The 23,528-nt window shown below is 42.5% G+C and overlaps 1 protein-coding gene across 1 annotated transcript in view; it reads left to right on the top strand.

Moving 5' to 3' along the window:
* Positions 1-23,528, top strand: part of TSNARE1 (t-SNARE domain containing 1) — a 230,486-nt gene that overhangs the window by 114,242 nt on the left and 92,716 nt on the right. The window contains exons 4-6 of the mRNA XM_086609340.1: positions 5,591-5,681; positions 9,811-9,885; positions 11,443-11,499. Coding sequence (XP_086465466.1) covers positions 5,591-5,681; positions 9,811-9,885; positions 11,443-11,499 — 223 coding nt within the window. The remainder of the gene's footprint in view (positions 1-5,590; positions 5,682-9,810; positions 9,886-11,442; positions 11,500-23,528) is intronic.

The raw sequence follows: 23,528 nt of genomic DNA, 5'->3' as shown, positions 1-23,528 counted from the left end.
ATAGTACAGGTGGGAGAAAGGAAAATAACTTGAGAGGTGACTAATGGCCGTGACATTCTTAAGCTGCTTCCTGTGGGGTCCTGTTTTGCGAGCTCTCTGAGCTGTCAGTAATGATTTGACAGATGGAGTCTGAGGCGATGCTGAACTAATCTGTAGGTGATGGAGGGTTAAGAGGAGGTCTTATATACTGTCCTGGAGATAATTTAGTTGAGGAACACAAACCTGGATTTCTGGTAGCAGGTCAATGAGTAACTAGCTGCTTGCAAAGACTGACCAAAATCTCTAGGGGAGTAAATATTCTCCTTATTTTAGTAATATCTGCTTCTTCATTTTTTATTATATATATTTAAGAAGAAAAAAAAAAAAAAAGCGAAAAATTTTGCCAGGGTTAACATTGTTGTATATTGCCCTGGTTGCATTTTTGCAATTAAATTTGTGAGGACTGCAATCTGCCTACAGTTCCTATGTTTGAATCGAGAACCGCTGGACAATGTAGCTCCCAGCTTATGGCCATGTTCATCTCTAGAGATGACACAGCACTCGTGCCAGGTGGATTTGGAATACCTTCCCTTCTCTTCCCACACAACCACAGGCCATCCTCTAAGCTCTCTACAGAAAAATAGCGCCACATCTCCTCATACTTTCAAGTGACAGGCAGATTGGAAATCTATGATGCTTTTATTAGAGAATATTGTGTGACTTGAAACTTGGAAGCAGCAGTCCGTTTTTATCCTGACTTTTACTCTGCTGGGTGATTTACACCTATGCAAAAGGGTTTGCTGACAGACCAGAATTAGAGCTTTTATTTTCCTCTGTTGTAAATGATTTCTCAACATGAACAATCAGGTCCTAAAGGAGAGAAAAAGAAAAAAAAAAAAAGAGTTGTGAGTGCTAGTTTGGAGCCAGAACAAGTAGATTTAGTCTTTCTTCCTTTGGTGGCTGTAACGATACAGTAAAGATACTTTAGGGCTTAGTGAAACAACCTTTCCTCCTAGCTCATCTTGCTGCTTGGTTTACATCTGCAAGAAATACTTATAGATGAGAGATGCCCATTGCATTCATCCCTCCCTGTATATGGAAACAGAGCCAGCAGCCCTTGAGGACAAGGCACGGGGCTGTCTATAGGCAGTAAGTTATAGCAGTCTAAAATAGCACAAGTTTCCATCCTGTAGATAAGTGTTTGCTGCCACGACTGTTGAATGCGTCAACCTTAGCTCTGCTGTAAGATCATCCTGGCTGTGTAGGAGACACTCAAAAGTGAGAGGGTATCGCTGAAGGGTGAACTTCTCTGTAGCGCCTTTGGAGGTGCCCCTCTCCACAGATCATGAAGGACCTCCGTTGGCTTTGCTCTGAAATTAAGCATCTTGACTAGGTGGAGAAAGAGGAATAGGAGCCTCAGAGCTTGCTATTCCATGGCTGTCTCTGTGGCCAATGCATCATGTTTTATATACATGTATTTATATTTTGCTGATGTCTATCATCAGCTCCCACAGACATCAGTCCTTCACAAAATCCAGCTCTGAGACAATGAGATTGGCTAAAGTCTTACGGAGTGAACAATTTCCTTATGCACACTTGATGCACTCTTATGTATTTATGTCTCCAACAACAATGGAATATATATAAAAGCAGATATTCAACATATTTCTGCTTAAGCCACAGCTCATGCAGCTCGGTGGTCTGCATACTATAATTTTTACCTCTTTTTGTACAAGAAAACTGCAGTAACCATTACAGCAGCTGTGTAAAAGACAAGTACATGGTTTAAATTTTGCTGAGCTACCTGGCTCAACTGTAGCCAAGCCTACTTGACCACCCAGCTCCTAAATGCAGAAAGCTACTCCATTGCTATGCAGTTTCACTGTGCCGAAGGGGATACAAAATCTAATGAAGTTTAAGCCAGTACAGTAAAGGTATCCTTGATCTGTTCCTGAAAAACTTATTATTGCTCTTATATTAGGGATCAGATGAAAGTAAAATAAGCCATATCCTGTATTATAAATGGAAATGCCTTTCTTCTGCTGGAGCTAGAAAACAAAGCTCTTTGGGATCATTGTGTGGCAGCAGGCGTGGTGAGGCAGAGAGAAGTTGGTCTTTGCTGTTGCATTTGAGGTCTGATTACTTTTTGTTGACTTGGCCGTTCATCAAGCGTCTCAAAGACTCGGCGCAAACAGTAGCTGAGCTCCTTCATTCCGTCCCTGCGGAGAAGGAGAGCAGCCGTCATCGCATCTGCATCTTTGCTGTGCTCACTTTAAAGCTGGATAAATAAATTAGAGAGATGATCGTTCAAAGAACAAACCGTAAGCAGCTGCGCGCTGGGGATTCTGGATTCCGTGGACCGTGCTTCCCTGGTGGAAGGAAACAGCAGCCGTAGGAAACTCTTAGGCAGCAGTGGGGCATCTCTTGTATTATTTAGTGCATTGTCTTTGCAATCCTTGTGCGTACAGAAGTGCACAGCAAGAGATGTTATTCTTCCGAAGAGATGCCCTTTTTGTTTCTAGAGTGCTTATTTTCAGAGTAGCGCTGTAGACCGATAAGTCTTTTACGACGTTTATATTTTAGGTACTCGGTGTCTCCACAGACTGAGTATTTAACTTACTATTGTGTGGAGGGCTTTTTTTCAGAAGCAAATTTTATTCATCAGAGACACCCCCTTAATTAACTTCCACACTTCCATGGGGAGAGGAATATAAAGAAAGCTAATAATAATAATAATAATAACAGTGACATATCTTGTTACCATTACATATTAAAATAAAATGCTGCCAGGAGTGGAGTTTCAAGGCCTCTTTTTTTAATGAATATCTTAATAGCATTTAATGTAAATTAAATATAATCACTGTCTGACTCCTGAGCGTATCTCCGAGGCTGAAGAATAAGAAGTTAATTGTGCTGACAACATAGTGGGAAGTGCCAAAGTCAAGCACCAGTGTGTTGGTTAAAGCACATTTTGAATTAAGAGGTGGAAGGCACAACTTTTTTTTTTTTTTTTTGTATTCCGCTCCCAGTTATTTTGCAGCAGTTCAGTGCAAAGTTTGGGCACTGCATGAATTTATTACATAAGATATCTAACATAAAATTTACATTAGAATGCAAATGAAGGAGACTTTATTTAACTTGAGAGATTGAGAAGGATCAGATGCATGAGCCGAACAAGCCATTTTACTTTGGGGATGCAGAACTGCTGGTATGTAAATCTCTGACTTGTTCTGTGGGCAGATAATTTAATGAAGTCTGCAAAATCGCTGGACGTCAACTCCAACATCTTGCATTAAGAGGAATTAGTTCTGGAAGTCTCAGTTTTGAAATTAATGCTTATGGAATTCATGCACTTGGTGGCGAGATTTACTTGATTAAAAGTTTGGGGATCAGACTAACTGTGTGCTCCTCAAGGTAGGTGATGTGACAGGATTCAATTCCCTCTCTTGCGATGATAGTGTGGAATATCTGTCTGGGGATCGATATGACCTCTTCCATATGAAATTAAAAGTGATGTAATTAGTCCGCTGGTGCAGTGAGTCCTGGGATCATAAATAAATGAAGTGCATTTTGATGAATGAATACAGAAATGGTATCTTAATTTAACTAAGGAGAGCTGAGAATAACTAGTTATCAGATACGGTCTTGTCTTCACGTGAGATTATTTCTCTTTCCTGTATGATGCCAAAGGAGTCCATGGCTTCTGTGTGCTTGGTCAACCCTTAACATACATCTGAATTACTGTTCTACAGCCAAGAGATGTCATCTTCATGGTGTGCTAAGCTTTCACTTGTACACCCCGTAGGTACAATGCATAAAATTAAGTATACTTTTATCCTAGAAAGCTTTTCCATCTGAGCTGTCTGCACAGAGATCTGACGTAAGTGGAAAAAACCTGCCAAACTTTGCTGTGGGGGGGAGTGTCGCCGTTTGTGGTGCCTATGTCCATCTTCCCTGACGAGATGGAGACAGCAGTCAGTGGAGTGCTTGTTGAGTGATCTCAATTTATTTGTACGTAAGGTTGCATTTGGTAAAGATTGTTAGGGGGCTGACCTTATTCCTCAACAGAGGTGCTGAAAGAGTTGGCAAAAGTCTTGAAAGAGCTGGTGTCCATCAATACTGACAGAGAAGCAGGAAGGAACTGAAGAGCCAGAAGAGGCCATGGGTCTTCAGGACAAAGGGACCATAAATAGTCATCTTAACATTTTTTAATCAAAGAACTTCCATGCACTCCACATCCCACCCACTCTGAAAAAAAGAGCACTGAAAAATGAGTCTTTTCAATACAACCATGGCTCGAATGTGTCCTCTAAGGCAGAAAAAAAGATCATTTTCTCCAGGTCTTTTTTGAGTCTTCCTAGAGGCTTTGACTGAAGCATTATGGAAAACCACTCCTTTCTGACAAAAAGATGTGAAGTGGTTCCTGGGGAAGCTCAGAGGCTGAAAAAGCCCTGTTGACCCTATGATGCTTCAGAACTCTCCTATGAAGACAGGCTGAGAGAGTTGGGGTTGTTCAGCCTGGAGAAGGCTGTGGGTAGGCCTTCTAGCAGCCTTCTGGTACCTAAAGGAGGGCCTACAAGAAAGCTAAAGAGGGGCTTTTTACAAGGGCATGGTATGATTTGACAGGAGGCAAAGGCTTTAAACTGAAAGAGGGGAGATTTTGATTAGAGATAAGGATGAAATTTTTTCAGTGAGGGTGGTGAAACACTGGAACAGGTTGCCCAGAGAAGTTACCCCATCTCTAGAGGTGTTCAAGGTCAGGTTGGATGAGGCATTGGGCAACCTGGTGTAATGGAAATGTCCCTGTCTGTGGCAGGGGGGTTGGAACTAGATGATCTTTAAGGTCCCTTCCAACCCGGACTATTCTGTGATTCTAACTACTGTACTGAGCTAATAAATACCTTTGGGCAGCGTTTATGTCTCTTCCTCCTGCTTTGTGTGATCCCAAACGGCGAAGCCAGCAACCAGCGCTTACAAAAAATAACGGTACTGGAATTTGAGGTGGAAAGGAGAGGGACAGCCATGACTAGAGAGGGGACAGTTTTGACTCCCTGCCTGCCTGTTTCAGTGCTCGTAAAGCAGCATTGCACTTTCACGTTCGCAGTGCTTTCTTGGAAATATTATGTCATTAGCAGGTAGATGATCATGGTAAGTAACTTTGTCCTGCTCAGTTTCTGTCTCTTCAAATTTCTCTTCGAAGTGCAAATTTTCCCCGTGTGAAGCCATCAGATAACTCCCCAGTCCCCATCTCTTCTTGCTATACAACCCTTTTTTCAACAATTTTAGTTGCCCTGCCAACCCTCTGTGATGGCCTTGTTACCGATCCACCTCCTGTTTTCACCTTATCTTTCCCCATTGGCTTTGCAGGTCTACAGCCGTTGTCTTTCTGCTGATCACAGGAAGGGCATTTTAAGCAGCTCCTTACTAGTATTTCCTACAAACTTCTGGCTGCTGTTTCTGGTCAAGACCCTGAACTCGCGTAGTCCTACTGTGGCTCCAAGTGCTGTGTGTTGTGTTGTCTCAATTGCTCTGCAGCTTGACAAATTTCTGTAAGTGTCTCATTATGCAATTAATTTCAATTGCAATTCCCATCATCTCTTCTCTTCTGCAGGCACGCAACCCAGCAGGAGACTAATAAAACCATCACGACTAGCACCAAAGCCATCAAGCAGCTGTCTGAGGTTGTCAGAGGCTCATCCAGGGTACGTTGCATTCAAGATGCTGTTGGGGGAGAGCGCCGGGTCTTATAGATGGAGGAATAATGAAAAAAGAACTGGTAGTGGTTGCTTGAAAGCTGTTGAGCTCCATGCCCTGCTATAACTTCCTTTCCTATTGCACAATAAGCATATCTTGCCTTTATAAATGCAATTGGAAAAACAGGTGCAGAAACCAGTTCTTCTCCCAAAACTGAATCATGTGGAGTTGGAAATCAAGAACTCAGGATCAAAGCCTTGACTAGCTCACACTTATCTCAGGGTCTCTCACTCAGTTTGGGTGGAAGTATTACAGAAATCATCTGGCTCCACATGAGTTTGGCATTGGTTAAAGACTCAGTTGTGCAGTGGGTGTACTGGGTGCAGATGAGTTTGGAAGCATGTTGAAATGTCCCATATCCTGGGCTTCATCGAAAAAAGCATGGTCAGCAGATCTCTGCTGTCGTGAAACACCCCCTACAGTACTATGTTCAACTCTGGGGCCCTCAACGTGAGAAGGACGTGGAGCTGTTGGAGGAAGTCCAGAGGAGGCCACAAAGATGATCTGAGGGCTGGAGCACCTCTCCTCTGAAGACAGGCTGAGAGAGTTGGGGTTGTTCGGCCTGCAGAAGAGGAGGCTTCAGGGACACCTTCTAGCAGTCTTCCAGTACCTAAAGGGGGCTACAAGAATGCTGGAGAGGGACTTTTACAAGTGCATGTAGTGACAGGACAAGGGGCAATGGATTTAAACTGAAAGAGAGGAGATTTCGATTAGCTCTAAGGAACAAGATTTTACAATGAGGGTGGTGAGGCACTGGAACAGGTTGCCCAGAGAAGTTGTGGCTGCCCCATCCCTGGAAGTGTTCAAGGCCAGCTTGGATGAGGCTTTGGGCAACCTCGTCTAATGGAAGATGTCCCTGCCTGTGGCAGAGGGGTTGGAACTAGATGATTTTTAAAGTCCCTTCCAACCCAAACCGTTCTATGCTTCTATGAAATGGCAAAGCAGTGTAGTGTGTCTGGATATGACATTCCTTCAGTGCTGTACACTCATATGAGGGCAGCAATGGGGATCGACAACTACAGACTGTGGCCAGATCAGAGTAGGAATTCGAATTACAATTTACCCCACAGCAACCCCATCTGTTGTACAGACAGACTGGTCTTCTGTCATCAGTAAGTTCAACTCACATGAACATCATTGTCAGAGGGATATAAATGGTCTCCCTCCCCTGGTCCCCAATGAAATGATTGGACAAACAGGTTTCTGACCTTTCCACAAGGATCTTTATACCCCATATGCTCCTGATGACTTTGTCCTGTGTAATGCATCGTGGGGAAGAAGAGAAACATACTGTGGGGAGCAAACTCCAGCTGGTGTGAGACTTGAGGGGAAGTTTCACCCACGTAAAAGGTGATTCAGCAGCTGATAAGAGAATAAGGACAATGCTTTTCTACTTGATTCTGGCTACCAATTTTCTGTTACGTTCTTGCTTCCAGCATCCGTATAGTTTCTGGATCAGGAGCTTACCTGAATTGGTATTTTTGTCCTTAGTCACTTCCTGCCATTTTCCAAAGTCCTGTATTACTTCAACTCTGTTCTCACTATCCTTCCACCTACAAAAAACACTGCTCTAAACGCGCAACTCATCTGTGTCCAAGTGGTTTTTACAGCCTGGATTTATGTCACTTGCCAACAGGCGTATGAGATAATGATTTAAGAGCTGAATCACACCAGGCTGTCTTTGTAACCTGTGGAGGACCATGTGAAACTTGGCCCACCTAAAAAAATGAATGGGTGATGGTTTACTCCAGAGGATTGGGAGGGAAGCCTGGAATGACAGTTGTCCTTAAGTAGTCATCAACCTTATGCAGGCCTCAACCTTAATACTTTGATCTTTTTTGACATGTTGCTTTGATTAGTGATGCACTACGAGGACTATTTGTTTCCTTTTTCTTGCATACTCTGAGAATAATTACATCAGAGCTCGATGAAACAGAAGATGCTTTCTTGGAGGTATGGAGATCTGAGCGATTTTTTTGGGCTGATCCTCTGGCTCCGTCTTGTGACATAAATTGGGTCCGAAGAGGAATCAGGCAAGGTCACGTTAAACCCTATTATAGTCCTAGACAAGAATGTCATTATTTACCCTTGAAGCCCATGTAGTGTCCACTGGCGACTCTCGAGAGAATAGTTTTTGCTGTCATGGGGAGAAATGCTGCTAAGTTAAAGGGAAAATATTTAAGAACTGAACAGACACACAAACCGTTATAGTAATATGAGGAATAAACTTGCCACTCTCTCCTGGCATCACATAACAACTTTTTCTGCTCCCTGGTCAATTAATTTAACAGATTTTGGTTTTTTCGCTCTTCTTTCTAACAGTGCACAGTTTAAGTAATTAAACCTACAAATTTTGGTGTAAAGCCTGTAGCCCTTCTCCCTTATATAGAATAGATAGTTCTGGTGGATACTGGTTGCTGGTTGGTAAGTCCCTCTTGGGGATCTGGACAGCATTGCAAACTTTCCTCCTGTAAATTTTCTTGCAGCGTGAAAAACCTTCCATTAATTTAGAGCTTTATGATCAGTCCTTTCTGATCTGTGTATTGCTTTCCACGCACACACGGACAAAAAGTATGTGTGTTTTTTTTTTTTTCTTTCTTCCTTATTTTCAGTCAGTAGTGCACTGCCAACAAGGTGCAGTGTGGGAGTTTTTCTGTCTTCCCTCGAAGCTCCAAGTGCTGCTGGAGCTATTGGAGTCAGGATGCCCAGCTGAGCAAATTGATAGTATTTCAGGAGCAAAGATACTGATGTAAGTGGATCAGTGTGATTCAAGGCAGGAGACTGATGCAAAACAGCACATGGTTATTTTCGGGCTTCCTCTCAAATTAACCTCAAAGGACTTAAATAGAGAGGCCTATCTGGAATTCCAGGTTTTTGCAGGAGGAGTGCTGGACCATTAGATCAGCTCTCTAGGGTGGCAATCTTATCTTATTTTGCAAGTGTAACAAACATAAAGTTTATAGACCTTTATCTGTAGAATGGGAATAATGATACTTGCCCTGTTCTGAAAGTAGCTCTAAGTCTTTGGAGGAAGCACTGTAAGACTGAGATATTCTTCTGTGCGTGAAAATACTGCCATTAAAAATTAAAGACGTTTATCCCATCCTTCATAAAATTTACTTTTGTATTCTGAAGTAGTTGCCTGAAACAGCTGAAATTAACTGCGAAGTGAACATTTCTGCTTAGTAGATTTAGTGTAGATTGGGGATTTTTTGCTACTTTTTTTTTAAGGTGATGCCCCATGTCCTTGAATTTCATTCCCCTCTGCAAAAGCTGGACTCGTGAGCTCCCGCACACCTGAAATCCAAGATCCAGGGGGTAGAACATCTATTGCCTGACACAGCTGAGTTTGGTCCCTCCCTCTGAGAGCAGCGATTTTGCAGCATGTTGGAAAGTTACGTCAGGCTACACTGGAGTCTTTCTTCTGAGAACACTTTTGTTTAAAACATAGATTGGTATGTTGCTGGGGCAAGCTCCAGATAGAAGGGTGGGAACATTTGGGTACATGTTTTGGAAAACACGGAGATAAGTTGGTTTCTGACAATCATGTCCTAGGCCAGGCAGAAGGAAGGTTGTTCTGGCTGATGGAACTCTCAGACAAGGGGCAATGGCTTTTACGTGAAAGAGGGGAGATTTAGATTAGATATAAGGAAGAAATTCTTTACATTGAGGGTGGCGAGGCAGTGGAACAGGTTGCCCGGAGAAGTTGTGGCTGCCCCATCCCTGGCAGTGTTCAAGGCCAGGTTGGATGAGGCTTTGGGCAACCTGGTGTAGTGGAGGGTGTCCGTGCCCATGGCAGAGGGGTTGGAACTAGATGATCCCTTAAGAAATAAGAGAAGTGACATTTTTTTAATTGCTTTGGCCTGAAAGATCAAAGCATCTTGTGCTCCCTTCCCTAAATAAAACCTCATAGCATCCTGGCAGCCCCAGTGAAACTGAACTTTTAGAATACTGTTTGTGCCCACTTTGTTTGCTTAGTATCTCCCACCAGGACTGTTTCCCGTGGTCACAGACAGAGTCTACTACTTGATTTGTCTCTACAGATCTGCTAACAAGGCCTTTGTTTTTCCAAAACAGCAAGAGCGACTTCAGCTGGACAGGCTGAAGAACCAACTGTCGGATGCCATCCAGAGATACGGGGCTGTGCAGAAGGTGAGGGTTTCTCTTTCTTCCATTCTTCCATATGTGCATGTGGAAACGTGTTATGTGGGAATGAGCGTGACTCCCAGGAACACAGAGCATCTCCATAAAGCTGCTCATGTGTAGTTCTCTCCCTCTTTTCCTACTTTATCAATCAAGCAGTGTATCATCACATTGGAATATGCACACGCATGTGACTGCAGAACAGTTCAGCAGCAATGGAAAAGAAAAAAAACAAATGTATTTTTGCCAGCTGTGTGTGTGGTAGGACCTCCAATGGTTCCCCCGGCTTAGCCATGACGTTGTTTTGGTGTGTTTCCACTTTCAGGGGAGGAGAAGTGATTGCACAGTGCTCTTTTCCCCTTTTCTGCTTCCAGAAAACGTGAGGGCAACATTGCTAATTTAAATGTTAACCCCTCTTATGGTTCTGCTGTGTTGCATGGCTTTGCCAGGAGGTTTCCGAACACATCTCGTGGTTTGGATGCGTCACCAAGATCAAGCTGTTTAATAAAACAAACAAAACCTGAAATCCAGCTCTTTCATTTGCTTCTTGCTCTCCCACTTACCCTGGGGAGGCTCTGCTGATGAGCAGATTTACTTTGCTTTTAAACACTATAGTAATTATTTAAATTTACCATCCTGAAACTGCTTCTCTCCCCTGCAGTAACAGGTTTGAATATATAGCTGGATTAATTCAATCCTATGCAAATACAGCCTGGACAAATTCTGGTTGCTTTCTTATACTACTTTAGTGAGTTTGACCCATGCCTGCAGCAATTAGGAAAAATATATTGTAATTATACAGGTGTAATGAAATTTGGCTGGCAACACGCACTTAATAATGTGTCTCTGTTAGAAACACCCTGTGCTGATGGATTTTGCAACACTCGCTGCCCGTGGCTTAAAAATAAATAAATGAATGAACAGAAATACATAAAACTGCACTTCACCAGCATGTATATTATGTAACAGCATTGCATGATCTCGAGCACCTGCTCGTATTTTTAATTATTTCTCTGTCCTATTCCAAACCCTAAGTGTGGGGTTTTTGAATGAAATGACTTTATCCCGTTAAATGAGGAGTTGGAAGGATTCAGGCAAAGAGCTCCACCCTCCTATACGCACACTTTTTTAATGTTTTATTTTTTTAAATGTTCATGGGTACAATCCATTTGAACTGTACATGTAGGGTGTTGGGTTTTTTTAAAACTGTCATCGACTGAGAAGTGCCAAAATTAGCCGCTGCGCTTTGTGAATGCCCGGTTGCGTCAGGAAACCAATCTGAGTGGTAAATTGCTACTTATCCCCGTCCTAGCTGTCACTTCTTAAATGTGTGTTTCAGTTTTGATAACCTTGTCATTCTGGAAGCTTGGAAGACTTTTATTTCCTGCAAGACCAAACTTTTCAATGCGGTTATAATCCTTTTTCTTTTTCTAAATAAGAAGAGTTTTCTCTATGTCCTTTTCTTTAAAAAACAGAAAAAATAGCTTCATATGATTCCTTCCCTAAAGATTTGGACTCTATATTCTCAGCCATTTTCTCTCTTTTTTTTTCACCCCATTTTTACAGAAAATAGCAGAGAAATCCAAAGCTTTGCTTCCTACTGGGCAGAGAAGTACCAAACAGGTAAGTTCATGTGTATCTGTGTTTGACAGTTAATACATTGCTAAAAAAGGGCTGTTTTCCAACCCCACTAGTGATGCTGAAGAGCATGGTACTCCACCACTACTTACCTTGAAGCCAGTGACATGGTTTTCAAATAGAGATGTATGACATCTTTGGAGGTGGAAGATACGAGACCCAGGAAAAAAGACATTTGTAAGACCTGTTTAATTATTCTCTGCTTTTCTATTCTCTTGGGACTGTTTTTCCATTCTTGACGGGAGCTCTGTCTATTCTGAACCATATCAAAGAGCATTACTGTACGCCCTTCACTAGGAGCTGGACTCGTAGGCTAAGTGAAATCACATTCCCAAATGCAATTTCGTAGAAAGAAGTGAGAGGAGTTTTTATTAAACCTCTGTCCTCAGTTTTAAGAGGGATCGTGTATTCTACGTTCTTCAGCTACATTACAATATGGTTAAGTATTATATAGATATGCATATAAAGTCTTTTTTTTCTCTTTTTACTCATATTAGGAACTTTGTCAATGAGTAAAAACTATATGTAATCAGAGTATATACATTATAGTTTTGTGCATATATTTAGTTTCGTATGTAGATGCATGTGGGTGTATATAGAAAATATAATTGAATATATGTGTGCCTGTGCACATATATAACATGATTAAGAGCGTAAAGGTATGGATGGGTGTATATGCATAAGTGTATAGTATTCTGCGAATAGTAATGCAAAGTACTATAGATGTAAACAGTGATGCAAAATACTATATATACAAACATATATGCATCTCTGTGTGTGTATAAGAAATCTCTACAGATTTCAATGAGATGTTTGATGCCAGGAGATCAGTTAGCTGTAGTATGAGTCCAGCAGAGATTAAGTTCGCCTTTCAAGTCCTACACACTAAAAAACATTTTAGACGGTTGCAACTGATGTCATTCCACCAAAATGCAGAAGTCTGTGTCTAATATCAGTGATTATTTCTGATGTTCACTGTTCAGGGGAGTTGGAACTAGATGATCTTTAAGGTCCGTTCCGACACAAACCATTCTATGATTCTATAATTCTATATTCTTGATACTCTTGACTTTTCTTCTAAGGGGCAGTCAGCAGATTTTCTACTTTCCTAATGAATCTTCATTCCCTACCTTGTGCCACCTGGTTTTTGGTATCCTCCTTAATGGATATATAAGAAACAGTTATTATTTTTAACATTAATACTTCTCTGTAAAGAAGAGTGGAATGATGCCACCAAAGATCCTGCCATTAGGGCAGGTCAATGGACCAGAGCTTTAGTATTAGATGGGTTTCAAGCAATTACAATTCTGCATCAGATCTTCTTGTCACTTGGTTGGTTTTCGGTGGCAGCGCCAGTGAAACTAAGACCTTTGTGTGCCAAAGGGCTAACGTATTCCTTTACCCTCACTGAGAGTTCCCACTGCCACCTTTGGAGTGATTGTCCACAGATGTTGCTTTTTAGCTATGTGTTTATAGAAATATTATAGCTTAATTTTGTCCAGGAACTGGTGATCTGTGTTTGATATGGGTATCATGTGTGGTCACATAAACATATTCTTGAATGGTGGTCAAATCCATCAGATGTCAAACGGTTATTGGTTTTGATGGCTGAGCTCAGAGATAAAGGTGTTTCTTTTATGCAAATTAGCTGTGATTTGTTTTCATGCCATCTATATTACATCACTTCTTGTGCTTTTAACCAGCTTTGTTAGACTGCTGTCGGTGGAGAGGATTGCAGAGGCGGGAACAGCTCTGATCTTGCCTGGGCTACAACATGGTTGTATGGCCATGGCTGTTCCATATGATGTGGAACACTGCTGGCCATTAACCAGTGATAATAGGATGAAGAGAGCTAATTATTGCATATCTGTTTTGTAACCCTGCACCTGGAGAAAGCAATCAACTGTTTTGGTATGGAAAATCATAGAATCATAGAAGCATAGAATCATAGAATGGTTTGGGTTGGAAGGGACCTCAAAGATCATCTAGTTCCAACCCCCCTGCCATGGGCAGGGAAACCCTCCACTACACCAGGTTGCCCAAAGCCTTATCTAACCTGGCCTTGAACACTTCCAGGGATGGGGCATCCACAACTTCTCTGGGCAACCTGTTCCAGTGCCTCACCACCCTCAATGTAAAAAATTTCTTCCTTATATCTAATCAAAATCTCCCCTCTTTCAGTTTGAATCCATTGCCCCTTGTCCTATCACTTTATGTTACAGAGGTTACAGAGAGGGACTTTTTACAAGGGCGTATAGTGATAGGACAAGGGGCAATGGATTTAAACTGAAAGAGGGCAGATTTAGATTGGATCTAAGGAAGAAATTGTTCACTCAAAGGGTGGTGAGGCACTGGAACAGGTTGCCCAGAGAAGTTGTGGCTGCCCCATCCCTGGAAGTGTTCAAGGCCAGGTTGGATGAGGCTTTGGGCAACCTGGTGTAGTGGAGGGTGTCTCTGCCCATGGCAGGGGGGTTGGAACTGGTGATCTTTGAGGTCCCTTCCAACCCAAACCATTCTGTGATTCTATGATTCTATATATTAAGGCATTAAAGTTAACACTCTATTCAGTAATGCAAAATACTACATATGTTCCGGGGACCTGATTTATGGGTCTTGTGAGACTGCATGATGACCTCCTTGACTTGGTGTAGATCCGGCCTCGATTATCTGCAGGGCTTTGTTTTATTTTATTGATCCTTTAATTGATTACAGCAAATTGTAAGAGGTCTGAAGAATGCTACTTTTTCTATACGTGTGTCGCTATAATTGTTCTCTTCCATTGGTGTATAGGAAAAGTAAGATGGTTGGTAACACAAATTCCAATAAGTTCCCTTTGGGGAGTAATTGATTCCCTAGATCCACATAACAGGTAAAAATTGGAAAGTGAAGTTTCGAGAAAATTATTCTCCTGCCCGTCGTGGTTTGCTGTAAGTACTGTTTAATTGAGTTTATTTATAAAAGCAAAATAAAGGCATTGATCCAAAGTTCCTTGAAGCCTAAAGCTATATAAATTTTTAATCAAATATGTGTTTGTAGGAATGTATTTGTGTGTAGACAAATCGATGTAGATCTGTAGGTGTGTTACTGCATATATTGAAAGACAAATTTTTACTACACTAAATGATCATTGTTGAACGTGAGTTGTGGCAACTATTTGAAAAAAGCCCTTTCCCTTGGATCTGTGAAAGTAATTTTAAATATTCAGCCAGTGGCCAAAATGAGACCTCAGAAGTCTCGTTAAGTGAGTGCACAAGGGAATCGTGGAAAGCAGTTTTCCGTTTATGAGAAATGCTGTTGCAGCATGCAACAGAGACGATAATGTATTTGGTGATATGGTCGCCTCTGGTTCCTGCTTACGTATGGGACAGAGAATCATAGAATCATAGAATGGTTTGGGTTGGAAGGGACCTCAAAGATCATCTAGTTCCAACCCCCCTGCCATGGGCAGGGAAACCCTCCACTACATCAAGTTGCCCAAAGCCTCATCCAACCTGGCCTTGAACACTTCCAGGGATGGGACATCCACAACGTCTCTGGGCAACCTGTTCCAGTGCCTCACCACCCTCAGAATTAAAAATTTCTTCCTTATATCTAATCTAAATCTCCCCCTCTTTCAGTTTGAATCCATTGCCTCTTGTCCTATCACTAGCTACCCTTGTAAAAAGTCCCTCTCCAGCTTTCCTGTAGGCCCCCTTTAAGTACTGGAAGGCTGCAATAAGATCACCCAGGAGCCTTCTCTTCTCCAGGCTGAACAAATCCACCTTCTCCCCCTCTACAGACACATCTTGGTGCAAAACAGCTGTTCCTCCTTCCAGTCAGAGTCCACTGTAGGATGGGGGTATTTCAGGTGTCCCCCCTGGCAGTCATGCAGAGCCTGGGACAGTGTGGTCAGTGGTAGGAGAGGTTGGACAACTACGTAGACCTATTGTCTTGGGCTGAGTCCGTCCCACAATGCAACAGCTGGGTGTAATAAAATATGATAATGTTCTCATAGCCCAGAATAAGTTATCCGTAATATTAAAACAATAAATGATAGCCTGCAGACAATCCACAAAATAGCCAATAATCCTTCTGAGCATAGGAGATGAAAAAAATCCTTCTTTTTAATTATCGTGCATCTAACCTCATCTACTTCTCCTAGAAAGAAGATGTTATTGTGGCCATGACTGAATAAGCTCGAGTGACGTTAAACTCATAGATTTCATAGATTTCATAGATTTCTAGGTTGGAAAAGACCTTAGGGATCATCAAGTCCAACCGTCCCTAATCCCCATTAAACCATATCCCTAAGTAGTTCATCCACCCTATTCTTAAACACATCCAGGGATGGGGACTCAACCACCTCCCTGGGCAGCCTAACTCAGTAGCAGACTCAGCTGAAAAGCTGAGAGCTCCAAAGGATCCATCCTTGGCAGTGCCTGGCAGGGACAGCCCAGTCTGTGCATCCTTACTGCGTCTGTGACATGCCTTCCGGCCACCTCCATCTTTCCTGGGTCCTTATTGTCCACACTTGGCCATCTGTCTTCTCAACTCATGAGGGGGAAAGTGGGCTTTCTCACCATGTAGACTTTGTGGGCACTTCCCCAAAAGGAGTGGGAGAGGGAGAAGGACAGCTCTGTTTTAGCTGAGGAATGAGTTTTAACCTAAAACTATGCCAAAAATCTGAATAGATTTTTTTTTTTTTTTTTTTTTTTTAATAAGAGGAAAATTTCCTGGCAATTTTTAGAAATTAAAATTACAGTAATTGTCATAGTATAATGGCACCCCTCTTCATTTCCTGCTGCTCACGGGGAGAGGGAAGGATAATTACTGCTCTGGAACATGGCAGTTGCCAAAAGAGATGCCTTTGTTTCTTATTCTGTAAGCCTACTTGACCCTTCTCTCAAAGGTCAGTGAATGATGTTTCTTAGGAACGCAAAAATGGGTAATAAAACTCTATTTGCATATACAAGCTTCTTTCTCCCAACTGCATCAATTTATTCGGGCTTTAAATGGACTTCCTTCTCACAGGAAGCATCATTTCTCTCTTTCTTCCTGTGTTTATGAAGTTGTTCTTTTTTATGTGATTAGAGTAAAATTCTCGTTTTGGGGCAGCGAGATCCAATCCTTATCTTTATGGGAGACTAATTTTGGGGGCAATAATATCTGCATAATCTGCATATATGTATGCGTGTGTGTAATGACTGTGGTTACTTGGGCTTCTATTTTTCCAGGGCCCTTGTCATGGGAGATGCTGGATGAGCACAGCTATTAGATTGTGCCACCCTGAGGATCTCACAGGCTCAGCAAACACCAAACAGGCTATTTTGCACGAGAATTAACGAGGAGTTTTGAATGCAGTAGGTGCTGGAAGTCCAAAGCTCAGTTGGAAATAGGCTTCAACATTTGGGAGAGGTTGTGGGGTGTATTCTTCTGCAAAAATTGAGTTTCTCACAATCGAAATGCAGCTTTTTGCCCTGACAAATGGAGCTTTTTATTTATGCATTTATCTCATTGACTCTTAACATCTTATCTTAGAACTCGTCCCAGTTCCTAATGTTCCAGTCTGGCTGGTATATCTTAGGAAATCAAGCCTTAGCTTTGGCGATAATGTCTCTTGCGTGTGTGGTGGGAATGGCTGTGTCTTTTCAAGGTCATCTGCTATGCAGCTACTTCTGTCAAAAGTGTTATTTCAATAATGTCAACTTTGTTTTAAATGACTGTGCATCTATTAAAAGCCATATTCTAATCAGCCCACTCCTCCATTCCTAGGGCTGTCAATATGGAGCGTTTAAATCACACGGCTATTTTTTCTTGGCTTTATTTAAGTGTGGGCTTTTGTTTGCTTTGTGGGGTTTTTTAAGGCGGTCATTAAAGCAATTTTCTTAAGACATTGTTGTTTTTTTTTTCCTCCCTGCCTGTTTGAAGGTAGGGAAATAGATTCTGGTACAGGGATTTGATAAGTGGATAGAAATAGATTCATAGCTGATTTTCTTTATTTGCTCCCTCGTTTCCTAAGGGAGGTGGAATCTCTTCTGAGCAGCCCAAAGTACTGCCCTTGCACTGCTTCCAGGGAGTCTGCTTTTCTGCTCAGCATGCCCATGATCTTGCAAAAAAAAAAATACCAGTGGGTTTTATAGACATGGTACTTCACTAACTTACCATGAAACTCCGTCTCTGATATGTCAGGGATGCAGCACGGTGCAAATGTAGGAGTTAAAATGAAAAATCCTCCGCCCTGAAGGGCAATAAAACCTGCACTGCAGCCCTTGGGAAAATGCCCATAATCCTTGTGCTGCTTGTGGGGCAGTGGGAGCGCTCAGGACTTCAGTGTTGCATGGAAAAACATGGAAGATAACCTCCAAATCCTACTATATCTGGCAAGGATGTAATTTGCAAAAGATGTCAGCTTCCAATAACACGTAGCCCCTTATTCCAAAAAGGAAAAAAATAAGAAAAGACCAAATCTGTATAAAAGACCGACTCTCTATAAAGACTAAATCTGTATAACCAGGTTTGGGGGGAACCTGCCATTTGCCAAATTGCCCAAACATCTTCAGCATCGTGGGTTTTCCTTAGAAATCCCCTATCCAGGACCTGTTGTGGGATAAGCCCACTTTGCTTGCCCGTGTCTGCTGATGTAGCCAGAAACTGCAGCTGCCTATAGCAGCATCCGAGCACAGGATTTTGTGTTCATTAGTTGGGTTTTCTGGTTGGTTGAGAGGTGTTTTTATTTTTTTTTTATTGTTTATTTGCTTCTTGGTGGGTTTTTCTCTTTTTTTTTTTTATTTTTCCTTTTGTTTGAGTGCAAAAGGACAGAGGTTTTTATGTGGGCAGAGGATGGAGGCAGGGGAAGGGTTCCTTTTGTATGAAGCCTCCTCCACAGCAGCTCGTTGGCTTCGCACGCTGTGCTGATGCCGCTCTCCTCTACCCGGCTCTGAGTCATCGCCGGAGCCGTCTCACAAACCAAAGGGCTGTTTTGTCTGGAATAAGCCAACCTCACCGCCCAGCGCTGCCAGCACTTGCTTTCATGTTCCCAAATCCTGCGGCCACTTTCCCTCACCCCGCACTGGCGAGGACCTGGCGAGGAGGGCTGTGCGTGGGAAATGGTGGCGCTGGGGTTGCGCGAAGGCTTTTGAGGTCATGGGATGAAACGGTGGTGGGAGTGTGCCTTGTTAATAGGAGAGAAAGCTTTTGTGGAGAGCAAATCTACATTGTGCCCAGAGGCTCAGACAGATAACAGAACTCAACTGGTACCCACAGTATTATTATTGGTGTATTATTATTATTATTATTATTATTATTATTATTATTATTATTATTATTATTATTATTATTATTATTTGGAGAGGGACTTTTTACAAGAGTATATAGTGATAAGACAAAGGGCAATGGATTTAAACTGAAAGAGGGGAGATTTAGATCAGATATAAGGAAGAAATTCTTTACGTTGAGGGTGGCGAGGCACTGGAACAGGTTGCCCAGAGAAGTTGTGGCTGCCCCATCCCTGGAAGTGCTCAAGGCCAGGTTGGATGAGACTTTGAGCAGCCTGGTGTAGTGGAGGGTGTCGCTACCCATGGCAGGGGGGTTGGAACTAGATGATCTTTGAGGTCCCTTCCAACCCAAACCATTCTATGATTCTATGATTCTCCCATAGCCAGCCGACAGTTCTGCAAATATTTTTCACTATTGCTTATGGTTTGATGCCTGGGTAGTCGTGATGCTCCTTTCTCCTTCCAGCTGCTAAATTTAAAGCATAATGCAAATTCCCATGTCTTCATGCCAAATCAGGGTCATTCATGGAGGGGATCGCTGCAACCGTAAAAATGGGAAAAGCCTTTCTTACGTGTTGCATCAGATCTGGCCATGATCTCAAGGGGTGCTGGTGCTTGTTTTCTCAGGAGTACTGCTTTTCCCACAGTGAGTGTGGGCAGTGCGTTGCTGCGTGGTCCCGGCCAGCACTGCTAACATGGATATTTATGTCTGTGGGTATAGATGTGGACATGCATCCCTGCATCTGCATCAACATCTACGCTTACATCTACATCTATATCAATCTAAATGTAAATCTGGATGTAAATGTAAATATGTTCAAGGCCAGGTTGGATGAGGCTTTGGGCAACCTAGTCTAGTGGAAGGTGTCCCTGCCCATGGCAGGGGGGTTGGAACTAGATGATCTTTAAGGTCCCTTCCAACCCAAACCATTCTATGGTTCTTTGATTCTATGATTCTATGACTAAATAAAATAAAATAAAATAAAAATAAAAATTAAAAAATAAAAATAAGAATATAAATAAAAATAAAAACAAGAATAAAAATAAAAATAAAGATAAATAAAAATAAAAATATAAATAAATATAGTGTCAGGTGTGGCCAGTTGGATGGATACTCACTTGGTCGGAGAGCTTTGTCCTTGCACGTGGCTTTTCTGGGCAGTGAAGGTCGCCTTTGGCAGCGCTGTCAGATCGGTGCTGACAGCAGTGCAAGAGGAGAGCAAAGGCAGGCCGAGATCCCAGAGCTGATGAAACGTAGGCTGAGTCTGTGGGACACATGTGGCCATGATGGCAGTAGCAAAAGTATAAAAAATAAACCCCTGCATCAGTCTGCAAGCTTGGATTTTGTTCACCCAAAGTCAGTGGCTTTTCTTCCCTATATATTCTGTTTTATTTTTTCTGTGCAGGAGCCTGATGATATAGTGAGTGGGTGGTTTTACCCACTGCAAGTGGAAGTGGTTCCTGCTGGTGTGATGGGGATCATAGAATCATAGAATCATAGAATCATAGAACGGTTTGGGTTGGAAGGGACCTTAAAGATCATCTAGTTCCAACCCCCCTGCCATGGGCAGGGACATTCATGGGATGCTCATCCATCTCCCCTCCTTCAGCCCCACCTTGTAGAAGTTGTGTTGCAAGAGTCTGAGTTGACTTTTGCCCTGGCAAAGATCATGCAGTAACTGGAGAAACAAATGTGAAACCTTCCTGAGTGTGTCACCTTGCTCCAAAGTGAGTGCAGTGTGATTTAATACAGTGTTATTTAACACATTTAAACCCTCCCGTGGAGACGGATTATTGAAAAGAAGGAAATTGTATTCTTCTACACCCACTTTGATGGCTGCATTTATCACATGATTACCTGTGAATGGCAGTGGTATTTTCCCACCAAAAAAAAAGTATATTTGGAAATAGGTTAACCCTTGCTTCACTAAGGTGAAGACAAAAGTAATATTTAGTGACCTTTCTAGGGCTCCATCTGATTTATTTTCAAGGTCTCAATAACCAATGTTATATCATAGAATCACAGAATGGTTTGGGTTGGAAGGGACCTCAAAGATCATCTAGTTCCAACCCCCCTGCCATGGGCAGGGAAACCCTCCACTACACCAGGTTGCCCAAAGCCTCATCCAACCTGGCCTTGAACACCTCCCACCATATAATTCAAAGATATTTAACTCCTTTCACTGCTTTGTAGAGAGCAGTGGTGTTACCACCTCTATACTGTATATCACCTGTGAAATGCCATGTGGTGCTCCAGTACTTGCACATACCAGCCCCCAAATTGACCTGGCATAATAAGACAGACTTCCTGTCTCAAATTCTTTCAGTTAATCACCGTTACTCCTGATTTACTGCAAACAAAAGGAAACAGAGGACGAGGCTTATAATTTGGATTCTTTGTTCCGTTATTTAGTTCTGGTGCCCAGCTGAAAACTGGAATCCAAGTTTATTTTGCCAACTCAAGCTTCTACAGATTTTTTGGTTTGATATGGAGTTTCATCTTCACTTCTAATGATAACCCAGGATGTTCAGAAACCTTTGGAGTTAAACCATAAAGCTAGACATATATCAGAGAGGTAATTTATATATAGTTTCTTTATAAAATACACCAGAATCTGTAATAAGGCATATGCTGCAGATGATGTTTCAAAAAGTTATTTTTAAGCTGATAGCAATGGTCTGTGTGATAAATAAAATTAATATGTATTCACCTAAACACAGATGGTGGTTCTCCCTTATAACTCTCACAAACTTCTCAAATCGAGAAGGTGCCTGTGTAGCAAATGATTCCCTTAAGTTTAAGAGACTTCTTCAACTACGTCCGACTGTCCCAAATCTGAAATGAGGTGGTGGTTGGTTCACAACGTGTACTGTGGGCAAATCCGGTCAGAAATTGCCAGGACATGCTCCCATGTGCATAAATGGAAATGAAATAGGAGTTGGACTCGATAATCCTTATGGGTCCCTTCCAACTTGGGATAATCTGTGATCTTTGTGAATGAAAAGACTGAGCCATGTGTGTCGCTCATCACTGCTGCTGTCAGGAGCAAATCAACGTTGCATGGCTGGTACCTGCTTTGCGTTGCCCATGTGCCTCTTCATGCCTATAAACTCTGGATGAATCCCAGGGGGAGCGAGGCAGCCAGGCTGTCATGGGTATTCTCCTCTTGCGGGCGTGCAAACGAGCAATTTGTCGTTTCAGCAGTGAGATGGCAAGAAAGCATCTTCCCCTGCAGTAAAACACAGTAACGCTTTGCAGTGTCCCCTTCATTAATCCCACTTTAATTAAAGCTGTAATTAATGTACACTGGGATGAGCATTAGGCAGTCGGTCACTCCAGCAAGCCTCGCATCACATGGCTTTGGTGCAAGAGGACTTTTACCCTGCTCCCTGCATCAGATAAGGCCTCAATCTTGTCTCTCGGTGCTCAACTGGAGTATTTGTCTTCTCCATGTGCTGGAAGAGAGCTAGGAACGATGGAGCAGGGAAGGTTTTTCCCTCATGGGTCATTTTCCCACACGAATCATTCAAATATCTTACGCAAATGCAGTATTTCACATGATAAAAATAAGTTTTTACACTTTTTTTTTATTATTATTTTCATGTGATGGGTCAGAGCCTTGTGAAAACAGACAGCTTCTCTGCAGTCAGTGCAGCATGGCAAGGGGCATCGAGTGAAGGAAAGCTGCCCCTCCATCCCTTCTGTCCCAGTTTATGCAACTTCCCAAAGCAAAACTCACCCCACAGACAGGAAGTTCCCAAGGTCCTTCTTGGCACAGGGATCAAGGCATAGGGAAACTATAGAGGCTATACTTCTGCATGGAGAAACTGGCTGGAAATAGGACAAAAAAAAGGCTTATTTCCATAAACCTGTTTTTTCATGGGGCACAGCTGGGGATCCTGTTTCCAATCTGCAAACCCCGGATCTGCTGTGAGTTGTGGTTTGCATCCATCACTCGGTTAAAAAGAAAAGCTTCAAGTGTTGTTTTCTACCTTTGCTCAGCCTGGAAGCTCCTACGTGAAACAAAATTGTCAAGATGATTCCTAACTCAATGCTACACTTGATATGGCTGAATGTGTTGATAGGCAAATTTCCTTGCTTTGAGAAGGACCTTCCCCTTCTCCTTCCTCTTCCCCTTCCCCTTCCCCTTCCCCTTCCCCTTCCCCTTTCCCTTTCCCTTTCCCTTTCCCTTTCCCTTTCCCTTCCCCTTCCCCTTCCCTTTCCCTTCCCCTTCCCCTTCCCCTTCCCCTTCCCCTTCCCCTTCCCTTCCCTTCCCTCCTCCCTTCCACCTTCCCTCCCCTTTTATCCTTCCCTTCCCTTCTCCCTTTCCCTTTCCCCTTTCCCTTTCCCTTTTCCCTTTCCTTTCCCTTTCCCTTTCCTTTCCCTTTCCCTTTCCCTTTCCCTTTCCCTTTCCCTTTCCCTTTCCCTTTCCCTTTCCCTTTCCCTTTTTTTTCTCCATGTGGGAGAACGTTTGCATGAAGAGCTTAGTAGTGGCATGCTGAGAAACACAGATGATTGCTCTAAAAGAAAAAAAAAAACACCAGCAGACAAAAATAGGTAATCAGAGCATCTGCTTGCAAGTGCAACTGCTTTCTGGTGAGTGAGGAAGGTGTTTTCTCTCTCTCTGTGCCCAGCAGTTTGTAATCAGGGGATTTAAGGAAAGAGGATGGGAATGTGGCTTTTGTGTGCAGCAGGACATAACTGACCTCTTCTGGAAGCTGAGGACAGGGACGTTTGATGGCCCTATTGTGTGAGCTACT

Source organism: Tauraco erythrolophus, chromosome 3, assembly GCF_009769465.1.
Source record: "Tauraco erythrolophus isolate bTauEry1 chromosome 3, bTauEry1.pri, whole genome shotgun sequence".
Taxonomy (NCBI): Eukaryota; Metazoa; Chordata; class Aves; order Musophagiformes; family Musophagidae; genus Tauraco; species Tauraco erythrolophus.
This window is presented reverse-complemented; position numbering and strand designations above follow the sequence as displayed.